Here is a 10,752-nt window from a genome sequence, read left to right as displayed (position 1 = left end):
GAATTTGATTATTTACAATTTGGCCCAAAATTTTAAATAAATTTTGTCCAAAAAGTTAATATAGTGTAAAGGTCGACCCGGACCGAACCGGGCTCGGGCACGGGCACGTGCCGTGCTGGCCGGTCGGACGGACGGCTGCGGCGCGCGCGTGTGGGTTTATGACCGAACCCAATAGGATATAGGTCTTCCCCCTTCCAAAGACTATTGGTACCCCTTGGGGCCCAAACCCAATTCTAAACTTCCACCTTATAAACCACACCAAAGTTTCCTAACTTTCCTATGTGGGATAAGTGTTCGGTAAATCAAATTCTTCCATAATCATTAGTTTATGTGGGTTACTTTAACACTTAATATTTCATTCAATTTTAAATGGTTTTCGATAAATAAATATATCACGTTAATCATCTCGCGGAGTAGAACGTGAATATGCTAGGTCCCGTATTATTTAAAAGGTGGGTCCCACTGAAATTTGGGCTCAAAGTTAACCCATTAAACCATTTTTTTCCAACAACATGGCCTATAAATACAAGGTTCATTATCAGTTTTGTTTAAACATTATTGTTGGGTTTGTAATTTCTCTCCATATTGTCAATTTATAATACATCGTTCCTCTACGCTGAATTCTTATTGTTTATTTTTTTACTTTTAATCTTGTTTCTTGTTGTGATCTTATTACTTCACATCGTCATTGAATCTCATTCTTTACAACCCTTTGGGATCAACAAGTGGGGGTGGCAAGCATGCCTTTAGGGCTCTATCTAAGCAATTTACCATATCACTCATGGATGGCCTATCTTTTCCCTCTCGCATGACACAATCTGCAGCAAGGTACCCTACATATGCCACTGCTTCAATCTCAAATGGTGTACGAGGGAGTACCCTATGATCCAAAACCCTATAAATTTCATCTTGAATTATGTATGGAACTACATAATCCGCCACATTTCTTGGCACCCCATTCTTGTTCTTGTGAATTGCCTAGTGCCCTGATGGCAATTCAAGTAGTACAACCTCGAAACTATAAATGTCATTCTTAGTCGTTAATTGTTGCAATCTATAGTACTCGGGATCTAGGTACCCAACCATGTCTGCAGCACGTAATGACATGTGGGACTGGTCATCTTGTGGGCCAATCAAAGATACCCCAAAATCGGACACCTTGTGTTTTGCAAAAGAAGTTTTGGCTCTCGTGATTGTCTCCTGTCGTCCAATGTGCCATGGTAGACCGATCCAAAGCCTTCGGTGAAAATTATATTTTGCTTGGAAAAACTATTTGTGGCTTTAAGCAGTTCTTGCAAGTGAGCATGAATAGAACTGGAATCTGAAGAAGCAGAGCTGAAGCCAGGACGCCGAGCAATTTCCCGAAGCTCCTCTTTAGAGTGGCTTCAACAAGCCTTTCCCAATTGTCATATACTAATACCATCCCAAATATTGCAGTGTTGAGATCTCAAGTCTATAAATCGCTAAAATGGATCTAAAACTGAAATTAAAGCTTAGAAATGTGTAGATATCTCATTCATATCTAGAATAGAAGAAAATTCTCCTATGCAGACAAGGGAGCAAGCTTAAAGGAAGAAGCATAGAAATTTCATGGAAATTCTAACTGAAGTGTCTTATTGGGGCTAGCAACAATAGCTCTCTTTTTCATTGGAAACGTATGAATTGGAATCGAATTTCTCGATTTTAGTTTTAATAAAAATGAAGAAATTTGTTAAACTTGTTATGAATATTAGAACTTTAAAAAATATGGATCCCACATAAAGTGAATAAATATTTTGGATCATATGAAATGTGTGAATACATTTTTATAATGCATCTTCGAATTTGGATCATATGAAATGTGTGAATACATTTTTATAATGCATCTTCGAATCTTATTCATTCTTTTCTTCTTCCAATTGGAACTCATTTGTTCTAGAGTCGGATTTAAGAACATTGCACCTGCTTGTTTTCCAGGCTCTAGTGCACTAATTTGACGCTACTTTCTTATAAATTAACTTTGAGAATCATTTAAATGAGCAAAACACATCATTAATTAACAATACAGTTAAGTTCAATTTCATCACGACGAAATCTCAATAATGGTCAAATGAATTGGATCATGAGTTTTATCATATTTCACAATGAAGTTACTCTTTGCTTGAGGAAGGAAGAAATTGAAAATAAATGTAAAAGATATCGTTATCCTTGACTATATACGTTTTTTATTTCACGTGGAAATTGATTTAAACAACATTGATATTGACAAAGTCTTTTTCCACGTTAATGGTAGGAACAACTTTGTGGTTGGTGATTTGACTTGAAAAATTACAAAGAAAATTACCAAATCTCATCTATAAAACTATTGGAAGTGATTGAATTTCAAAGATCAGAGAAAATAATAGAATGAATAAGCTGCGCTGCAGAACATTTCATTTAGTAGGAACGCCTTTCCACTATAAACAATAAACTAACAAATTAATAAGGGGGGAAAAAAGAATAATAATCTAAAGCGTGCTAGCTCAAAATTTGTGTTTTTCCTCCTTTGGAAATTTCAATGTAATATTCACATTCTTATTGAGCCCGTACTCTTGCAACTAAAAATACTTTGAAATAAATTTAATCGAGAATCTGATCTACACGATAATTCATTAGTTCAGTTGTAGAGGGTGTTCCTGCTAATAGCCTCGTTATTCTTGGACTGGACTATCTGAGGGCTCTTAAAACGTTGCAAGGTTTCCGAGATTACGTTGAGGAGTCGGTGGTAGATCGCGATAACACGGGGGGTGCCAAGCATGCCTCCAGGGCTCTATCTAAGCTATTTACAACTTCACTCATTGATGGCCGATCTTGTCCCTCTGGCATGACACAATCTGCAGCAAGGTACCCTACATGTGCCACTGCTTCAATCTCAAATGGTGTAGGAGGGGGCACCCTCGCATCCAACACCCTATGAATTTCATCTTGAATTATGTATGGAACTACATAATCCACCACATTTCTTGGCACCCCATTCTCATTCTTGTGAATTGCCTTGTGCCCTGATAGCAATTCAAGCAATACGACCCCGAAACTATAAACGTCACTCTTAGTCGTTAACTGTTGCAATCTGTAGTACTCGGGATCCATGTACCCAACTGTGCCTGCAGCACGTAATGACAGGTGGGACTGGTCATCTTGGGGGCCCATCAAAGATAACCCAAAATCGGACACCTTGGCAGTCCACGTGGTGTCGAGTAGTATGTTTGATGACTTGATATCCCTGTGAATAATTGGTGGCACAGCATACTTATGGAGGTACTCAACTCCTCTTGCTGCATCAAGTGCTACCTTAATTCTTGTTGACCATGACATGAATGGAGAAGTGTGAAGCTTGTGGAGATGATCATGGAGGGTGCCATTGTTCATGTACTCATAGACTAATAGGAGCTCATTGCTATCTTCACAATATCCTAATAGCCTAACAAGATTCTTGTGATTGAGACGCGATAAAAACTCGAGCTCATTCAAGAATGCGTTGTCCTTGTCGTCTTGGCTATGTTTGGCAATGCCTCCATATGATGAAGAGGACGAGGCTTCAGCTCTCTTGACCGCCACTTCGCGCCCATCATCCAATGTACCATGGTAGACGGATCCAAAGCTTCCGGTGCCAATTTTGTTCTCCTCAGAGAAACTATTAGTTGCTTTAAGTAACTCTTGCAAGGAAAATTCCTCCAAGTGACCTCCATTCCCTGCACTGATTAAATGACTGAGCCGCTTCTCCAAGACTGGTGGAGATGGTCGAGCTTGAGTAGTTTGGCTGTTTTGTTGAGACAGGCTGCCCTCCTCTAGGCGTCCTGAATCATGAATTCGACTGCCTGTTATCTTGCAATATCTGAATGACAATATACACAAGCTTAAAAACAACGAGAATGATCCAACGCAACCTACAACCAAAAAGGCCACCATTTTACTATTCCATTGTCCACCGCTCGAGGGACTCCGTGATGGTGGTGCCACTAACGGTGGTGGTGGCGGCACCACCACAATAGGCTTCTTAACACAAGGTTCACATATGACTAGGTCTTCACTGCAGTACTTGCCATAACCAGGTAAAGGATTACAGGGACACTCATTTCGAGTTGTACAAGAACCCGGAACTACATCTTTGAAAACCGGATTCGAATCGAAATTCTCATTACCCCAGCAAAGTAAGGAATAATTTGATCTGTTAACACCACAAAAAACATTAATTTTTGCTTCCAAAGCAATAAATTCCATCTTCTTCAGTGAAGCGGGCAAATTGAATCCATTTTCACCCCAACAAACCGCGGTTCCATTAGGCCTCAATGCACAGTTCCGACTCTCCCCCGAGGCTAGTGCTATGAACTCGCCACGGGGTTTTTCACCTACCATTTTTCCCCAACACTTCAAACTCCCATGAAAAGAAATGGCACAAACATGGTGTAAACCAGCATCAATCCACGAAAAGTTTCCTCCAGGTACATGGTTAGTAACATTAGATATTTGTGGACCATTCCCTACGGGTTCTTGGAATGGTCAACAATATTTTATAACGTTCATAGACGACTTTTCAAGATATGACTACGTATTTCTCATTCATGAAAAATCACAATCACTGGATGTGTTCAAAAACTATAAAGGTGAAGTTGAGAACTAACTCGACAAAAGGATTAAAAGCGTCAGATCTGACCGTGGGAGTGAATACTATGGCAGATATGACGGTTCAGGTGAACAGCGTCCAGGACCGTTTGCTAAATTCCTAGAGGAATGCGATATCGTCCCACAGTACACTATGCCGGGTTCACCTACTATGAATGGTGTTGCTGAAAGACAAAACAGAACGCTTAAGGACATGGTGAGGAGTATGATTAGTCATTTTACCTTACCAGAATCTCTCTGGGGTGAAGCATTAAAGACTGCAGCTTATATACTCAACAGAGTTCCAACTAAGGCTACTGATAAAACCCCATATGAGTTTTGGATGGGCAAGAAGCCTAGTTTGAAGCATATAAATATTTGGGGGTGTCTAGCTGAGGCAAGGCCCTATAAGCCAAATGAAAAGAATCTGGACGCAAGGACCATCAGTTGCTATTTCATTGGATATTCTGAAAGGTCCAGGGGTTACAAGTTTTATGATCCCACAACTAAGGCAATTTTCGAGACAGGAAATGCTAGGTTCTTTGAGGATGTTGTGTTTGCGGGGGGAGAAAGGGTTACAGGCTTTGTCTTTGAGGAGGAATATGTTGAAATTCCTCCAATTGCCATTGACAATGATCAGGCTTCTATCCCTGATATTGTTCAAGAAGCAACTCTGGATCAAGACAATGTCATACCTCCTTCTCAAGATCAACAAATTGTTCCAGAAGAACAAACTCTACACCCTCAAGAACCAATGCCATTAAGAAGATCCACTAGAGAGAGGAGAAGCGCTGTTTCGAATGATTACATCATATTTCTTCAAGAACATGAAGTTGACATTGGAATGGTGGAAGATGATCCGATCAACTTCCGTCAAGCCATGGAAAGTTCTAACTCTCAAAAGTGGCTCGATGCTATGAATGAAAAGATAAAGTCCATGAAGGACAATGACGTATGGGACCTCGTTCCATTGCCTGAAGGTGTGAAACCCATTGGTTGCAAATGGATATTTAAGACCAAGAGGGATTCGAAAGGTGATGTAGAGAGATATAAGGCTCGTCTTGTCGTAAAAGGCTTTACACAGAAAGAAGGCATCGATTATAAAGAGACTTTCTCTCCGGTTTCTTCGAAAGACTCTTTCAGGACTATAATGGCATTGGTAGTGCATTTTGATCCTAAGCTACATCAGATGGATGTTAAGACAGCGTTTCTCAATGGTGACATTGATGAAACAATTTATATGGTACAACCAAAAAACTTTGTATTGGACGATGCAAAGCAAATGGTTTGTAAATAAAAGAAATCCATCTATGGACTCAAACAGGCGTCTCGTCAATGGTATTACAAGTTTCATCAAGTGATCATCTCATTTGGTTTTGAGATGAATTTGATCGATGATTGTATATACCACAAGTTTAGTGGGAGCAAGTATATTTTTCTAGTTTTATATGTCGATGACATATTGCTTGCCAGCAACGATATAGGCTTATTGCACGAAACCAAGAGATTTCTAGTAAAGAATTTTGAGATGAAGATCTTGGTGATGCCTCTTTTGTATTAGGAATTCAGATACATCGAGTTCGTTCTCGAGGTATTCTTGGATTGTCACAAAAGAGCTATATCGAAAAGGTACTTAAAAGATATGGCATGCAAGATTGTAATCCATGTGACACCCCTGTGGCTAAAGGTGACAAGTTCAGCTTAAGTCAGTGCCCCAAAAATGACTTGGAAATTAAAGAAATACAGAAGATTCCTTATTCCTCAGCTATAGGGAGTCTGATGTATGCTCAGGTTTGTACGCATCCGGATATAGCGTACATCGTTGGGATGCTAGGGAGATATTTAAGTAACTCGGGAATGGATCATTGGAAAGCAGCCAAATAGGTGATGCGATATTTACAGAGAACAAAAGACTACATGCTCACATACAGGAGATCGGATCAGTTGGAGATTATCGATTATTCTATTTGTATAGATATCTTTGGATAAATTACGTAAATGACTCAATTTGTACAAATACACGCATGATCTACGAATGAAAATGAATCATTATTCTTCTCAATATCTTGATACTATCTATCTCTCATGAGTCTTATTTGATAAGACTTCAACGACCTTCAAAATCTCTTTCACGATCACCTTCCCTCTCAGTTATATTTTCCCTCCTATTTTTTTTTTCTCAAGACCATGGGTAATAAAATCGATATTTGCTACTATTACTCAATTAGTCGACTCAACACCAACTTCCCATGTCTTGTTTTCTACATATGTAATACCAATGGATCCGCTCCTAAGAGGATGATTTGTTAAGTTTAAAAGTTACGTTGTTCTTAGATAGTAAGTAAAAGTATTTTATGAAAAAATAAGTTTTGTTGGTTTAAACATAACTTTGACAATCATGACTGACAATTAAGTAATTTAAATAAAATTAAACTCCAGTATTGAATTATTATTTGTTGAAATCAACAGTAGTTTTAAATTCGAATAAGAGACTAACATTTTATTGACTTCTTGAGTTAATGAAAATTCAGATATATCTAGTTTAAGCTTTTTGACTAAACCAAAAAAATAAAAATAAAATGTAAAATAATGTAAAAATAAATAAATAAAATTTAAATTTTTAGTCCAGGTGGAAAATATCGATATCTTTTATTATAAAAACCATCCCATTTACCTTTTAAATGTCAACTTTAGAGAGAGAGCGCGCGCGATCGATCATCAACAATTAAGTACTTAAATAAAATAAATTACTACTTATAAATTGCTTATTTGAATTTTATGTCACCATACCAATCATGTGATTCAACTTTATTATGATTGTTTTGTAAGAAGTCTATGTTCAACTACTGCAACGGCCTAAAAGTTGGAAAACAATATATTTTATATACGAAAAAGCTGCTCGTTTTTATGTAAAAATAAATAAGTATTTACGTTCAATAATAATTAAGTATTGCTCATTATTGATAAATCGAATTTGACAAACAAAATATACTCCATATGTGTTTAAGCCCCACTATTTGGCATTCTAATGAGAGGAATAATTTTTTTTTTTTAAAAATGAGTGGTTGAAATTTTTTTGATTTACGTGTAATATTATTTTATTGAAGATTGTGTGATTAAAAGTAAGAGAGAAAAATTTAATTTAATGTAATGAGAAATAATGGGGCTAAATTTACAGCTTGTCTGTTTTGTTTTCCCATAGCCAGTCTCGAATTCCAATAAACAAATTTTTCATAGTCAATCTCGAACTCGGATAAGTACTTCAATTTATTATATTCACTTTTACGTAAAAACAATTGTTCAATTTTGAAAGTAGTAGTAGCGATGAGAATAGTGACGAGGACGACACTGAGGAAATCTCATCTGGTTCTGATTAGGATATTGCATCAAAACTGCTCATGAAAGCAAAATAGAAGACGCTTGAAGTGCTGGAAGGGGATGAAGAAGTGCCTAAGTCTGGAGCGCTCTCTTTACCTTTTATGGTATGTTCTGTGGGGTACTTTTTAAATTAGCCAAGTCAAAATGCCCTTTTTTTACTTTGATCAAAAAATTTTGCCAATCTTCCAAATGGTCATTTGCTGAGTAAAAGACAAAAATATTCTTAAGTAATTTATACAATTATAAAGATAGAATTTTGTTTAAAAAGACAAAAATACCCTTAAATTACAAATTAAAAAATCAAACACTTTTAACTTTATATTTAATTATTTATTTAAAACATTTACTCAAATAAAAAAATTAATATTTAATTTAAATTCTTGTTTAAATATTTCATTAATTAATTATCTTAGTCGATTATGTATATTATTTATTTAATATTTAATTATTTATTTAATCACTTGTTTAAATAAAAAAATTAATATTTAATTTGATTTCTTATTTAGATATTTCATTAACTAATTATCTTAATTGATATATGTATATTTAATTATATATTTTAAACACTTACTCAAATAAAAAAATATATATATAATTTGGTTTCTCTTTTAAATATTTCATTAATTAATTATCTTAATTGGTCCTTATTTAATTATTTATTTTAAACACTTACTCAAATTAAAAAATTAATATTTAATTTAGTTTCTCGTTTAAATATTTAATTTGGGTTCTCTTTTAAATATTTCATTAATTAATTATCTTAATTGGTCCTTATTTAATTATTTATTTTAAACACTTACTCAAATAAAAAAATTAATATTTAATTTGGTTTCTCGTTTAAATATTTCTTTATTAATTACCTTAATTGATTGTGTATATTGCTCATTTAATATTTAATTACTTTATTTAATTATTTATTAAATTATTTAAATACAAAATTAATATTTATTTTAATTTCTTATTTAAATATTTTTTGATTAATTGTCTTAATTAGCTATGTATATTATTTATTTATTTAATCACTTAATTAAATAAAAAATTAATATTTAATTTAATTTCTTATTTAGATATTTCAGTAATTAATTATCTTAATTGGTTATGTCGATTATTAGTCATTAATATTTAATTACTTTATTTTAGTTATTTATTTAAATAAAAATATTATACCATAATGTACACGTGACATAACATTATTGGATATTTGAAAAACAGTTTTTTCGATCTTCCACTCATGGAATTTCATATGTACATTATGAACATCCTTATGAATTAGTACATGTAGAATTATCCAATATTTAATTTGATTTCTTGTTTAAATATTTTTTTTATTAATTATCTTGATTGGTTATGCATATTTAATTATTTTATTTAATTATTTATTTTAAAAACTTACTCAAATAAAAAATTAATATTTAATTTAATTTTTTCTTTAAATATTTCATTAATTAATTATCTTAATTTGTTATGTATATAGTTTATTTAATATTTCATTACTTTATTTAATCACTTATTCGAATAGAAGATTTATATTTAATTTAATTTATTCTTTAAATATCTCATTAATTAATTATCTTAATTGGTTATGATATTATTTATTTAATATTTAATTAGAACGTAAATCACATGGTGTAGATAATATTTAACAGAGATGGAAGTTGAACTTTAGGCACGGTCAGATTTACAATACATCGAACATTATTCAATACTGCCAATAATATATTTCCTCTACAAAATGAAGTCGAGTGAGAATTTCCTGATTATGGTATATTACTCTCTACCCAACGAATGTGTAATATTTATTTAAATCATATGTACTCTCTATTTATTGTGTGTTATTGTTTTCATTAATTTTCTTTATTTATAGTGTGTTATATGTGTAATTAAGAGTAATTAGTTATTTATTATATAATTACATAAAAACTAAAGTATTACAAACGTTTTTAAAAAAAATGCTTACTTTTGAAATTATTACAATTACGGATCACAATAAACATAAAAGAACGCTTGCATTTTAATGTGTGTTTAGTTTACTAGCTCTACACCACGTTCGATGCTAAAAATTTTATGTACTTCAATTAGGGTTATCAATGGATTGAATTTTGATCCGAATCCGATGAAATTAATGGAAGATAGATTTAGGGTCTCAATTCGATAACCCAATCGAGATTCGAATTCGATAATTCGTTAACTAAATGAATCAATAGATTGGATTTTGATCCGAATTCGATCTAAATCCAATGAAATTAATGGGAGATGGATTTAGGGCCTTAATCCGATAATCCAATCGAGATTCAAACTCGATAATCCTTTGACTAAATAAATCAAATATGGATATAGGTCATTCCTACCTGATAAATAAATAAAATCTTTATTTTTCTAATTTTTTCAATTTCAGATCGGATACCCGATAACATAGTTAATCGAATATGGATTTAACATTCAAATATCCATCGGATTATTAGATCGGATCGGATAGGATAATTATTATTAACAGATCGGATCGAATTTGAGCAAATCCGATCCATATATCCGATCCATTTACAGCCCTAACTTAAATGTGAAGATTTCACAATCGCCCTAGTCGATTTCACAAAAGAGGTTATGCAACGTACCGTCAACAGGTGTTCTCTTCTTTGCCTCGGTCGTGTATGGAGAAACAATGTGTTGTGACAGCAATCTAATCCTTTTGCTAACAATTCGCTCTGACACGTCAATAATATGTTTCGTACAAGGTGCCATCCAAACTTGCGACAT

The 10,752-nt window shown here is 33.7% G+C and overlaps 2 protein-coding genes across 2 annotated transcripts; both read right to left on the bottom strand.

Annotated features, from left to right (window-relative positions):
* Positions 1-702: 702 nt before the first annotated feature.
* LOC111372472 (serine/threonine-protein kinase-like protein CCR4) lies at positions 703-1,423 on the bottom strand. The gene is made up of 3 exons (XM_022994830.1): positions 1,316-1,423; positions 986-1,200; positions 703-895 (listed from the first exon to the last, which is right to left on the bottom strand). The coding sequence occupies exons 1-3, from the start codon at positions 1,421-1,423 to the stop codon at positions 703-705; spliced, it is 516 nt and encodes a 171-aa protein (XP_022850598.1).
* A 955-nt stretch (positions 1,424-2,378) lies between these two features.
* Positions 2,379-10,752, bottom strand: LOC111372471 (serine/threonine-protein kinase-like protein CCR4). The gene is made up of 2 exons (XM_022994829.1): positions 10,611-10,752; positions 2,379-4,499 (listed from the first exon to the last, which is right to left on the bottom strand). Exons 1-2 carry the CDS (start codon positions 10,750-10,752, stop codon positions 2,725-2,727), a joined length of 1,917 nt encoding a protein of 638 aa, XP_022850597.1. The 3' UTR covers positions 2,379-2,724.

The sequence above is a fragment of the Olea europaea genome, unplaced genomic scaffold (genome assembly GCF_002742605.1).
Source record: "Olea europaea var. sylvestris unplaced genomic scaffold, O_europaea_v1 scaffold1001, whole genome shotgun sequence".
In the NCBI taxonomy this organism is placed as follows: Eukaryota; Viridiplantae; Streptophyta; class Magnoliopsida; order Lamiales; family Oleaceae; genus Olea; species Olea europaea.
The sequence above is the reverse complement of the archived record's forward strand: the minus strand, read 5'-3'. Positions and strand labels throughout refer to the sequence as shown.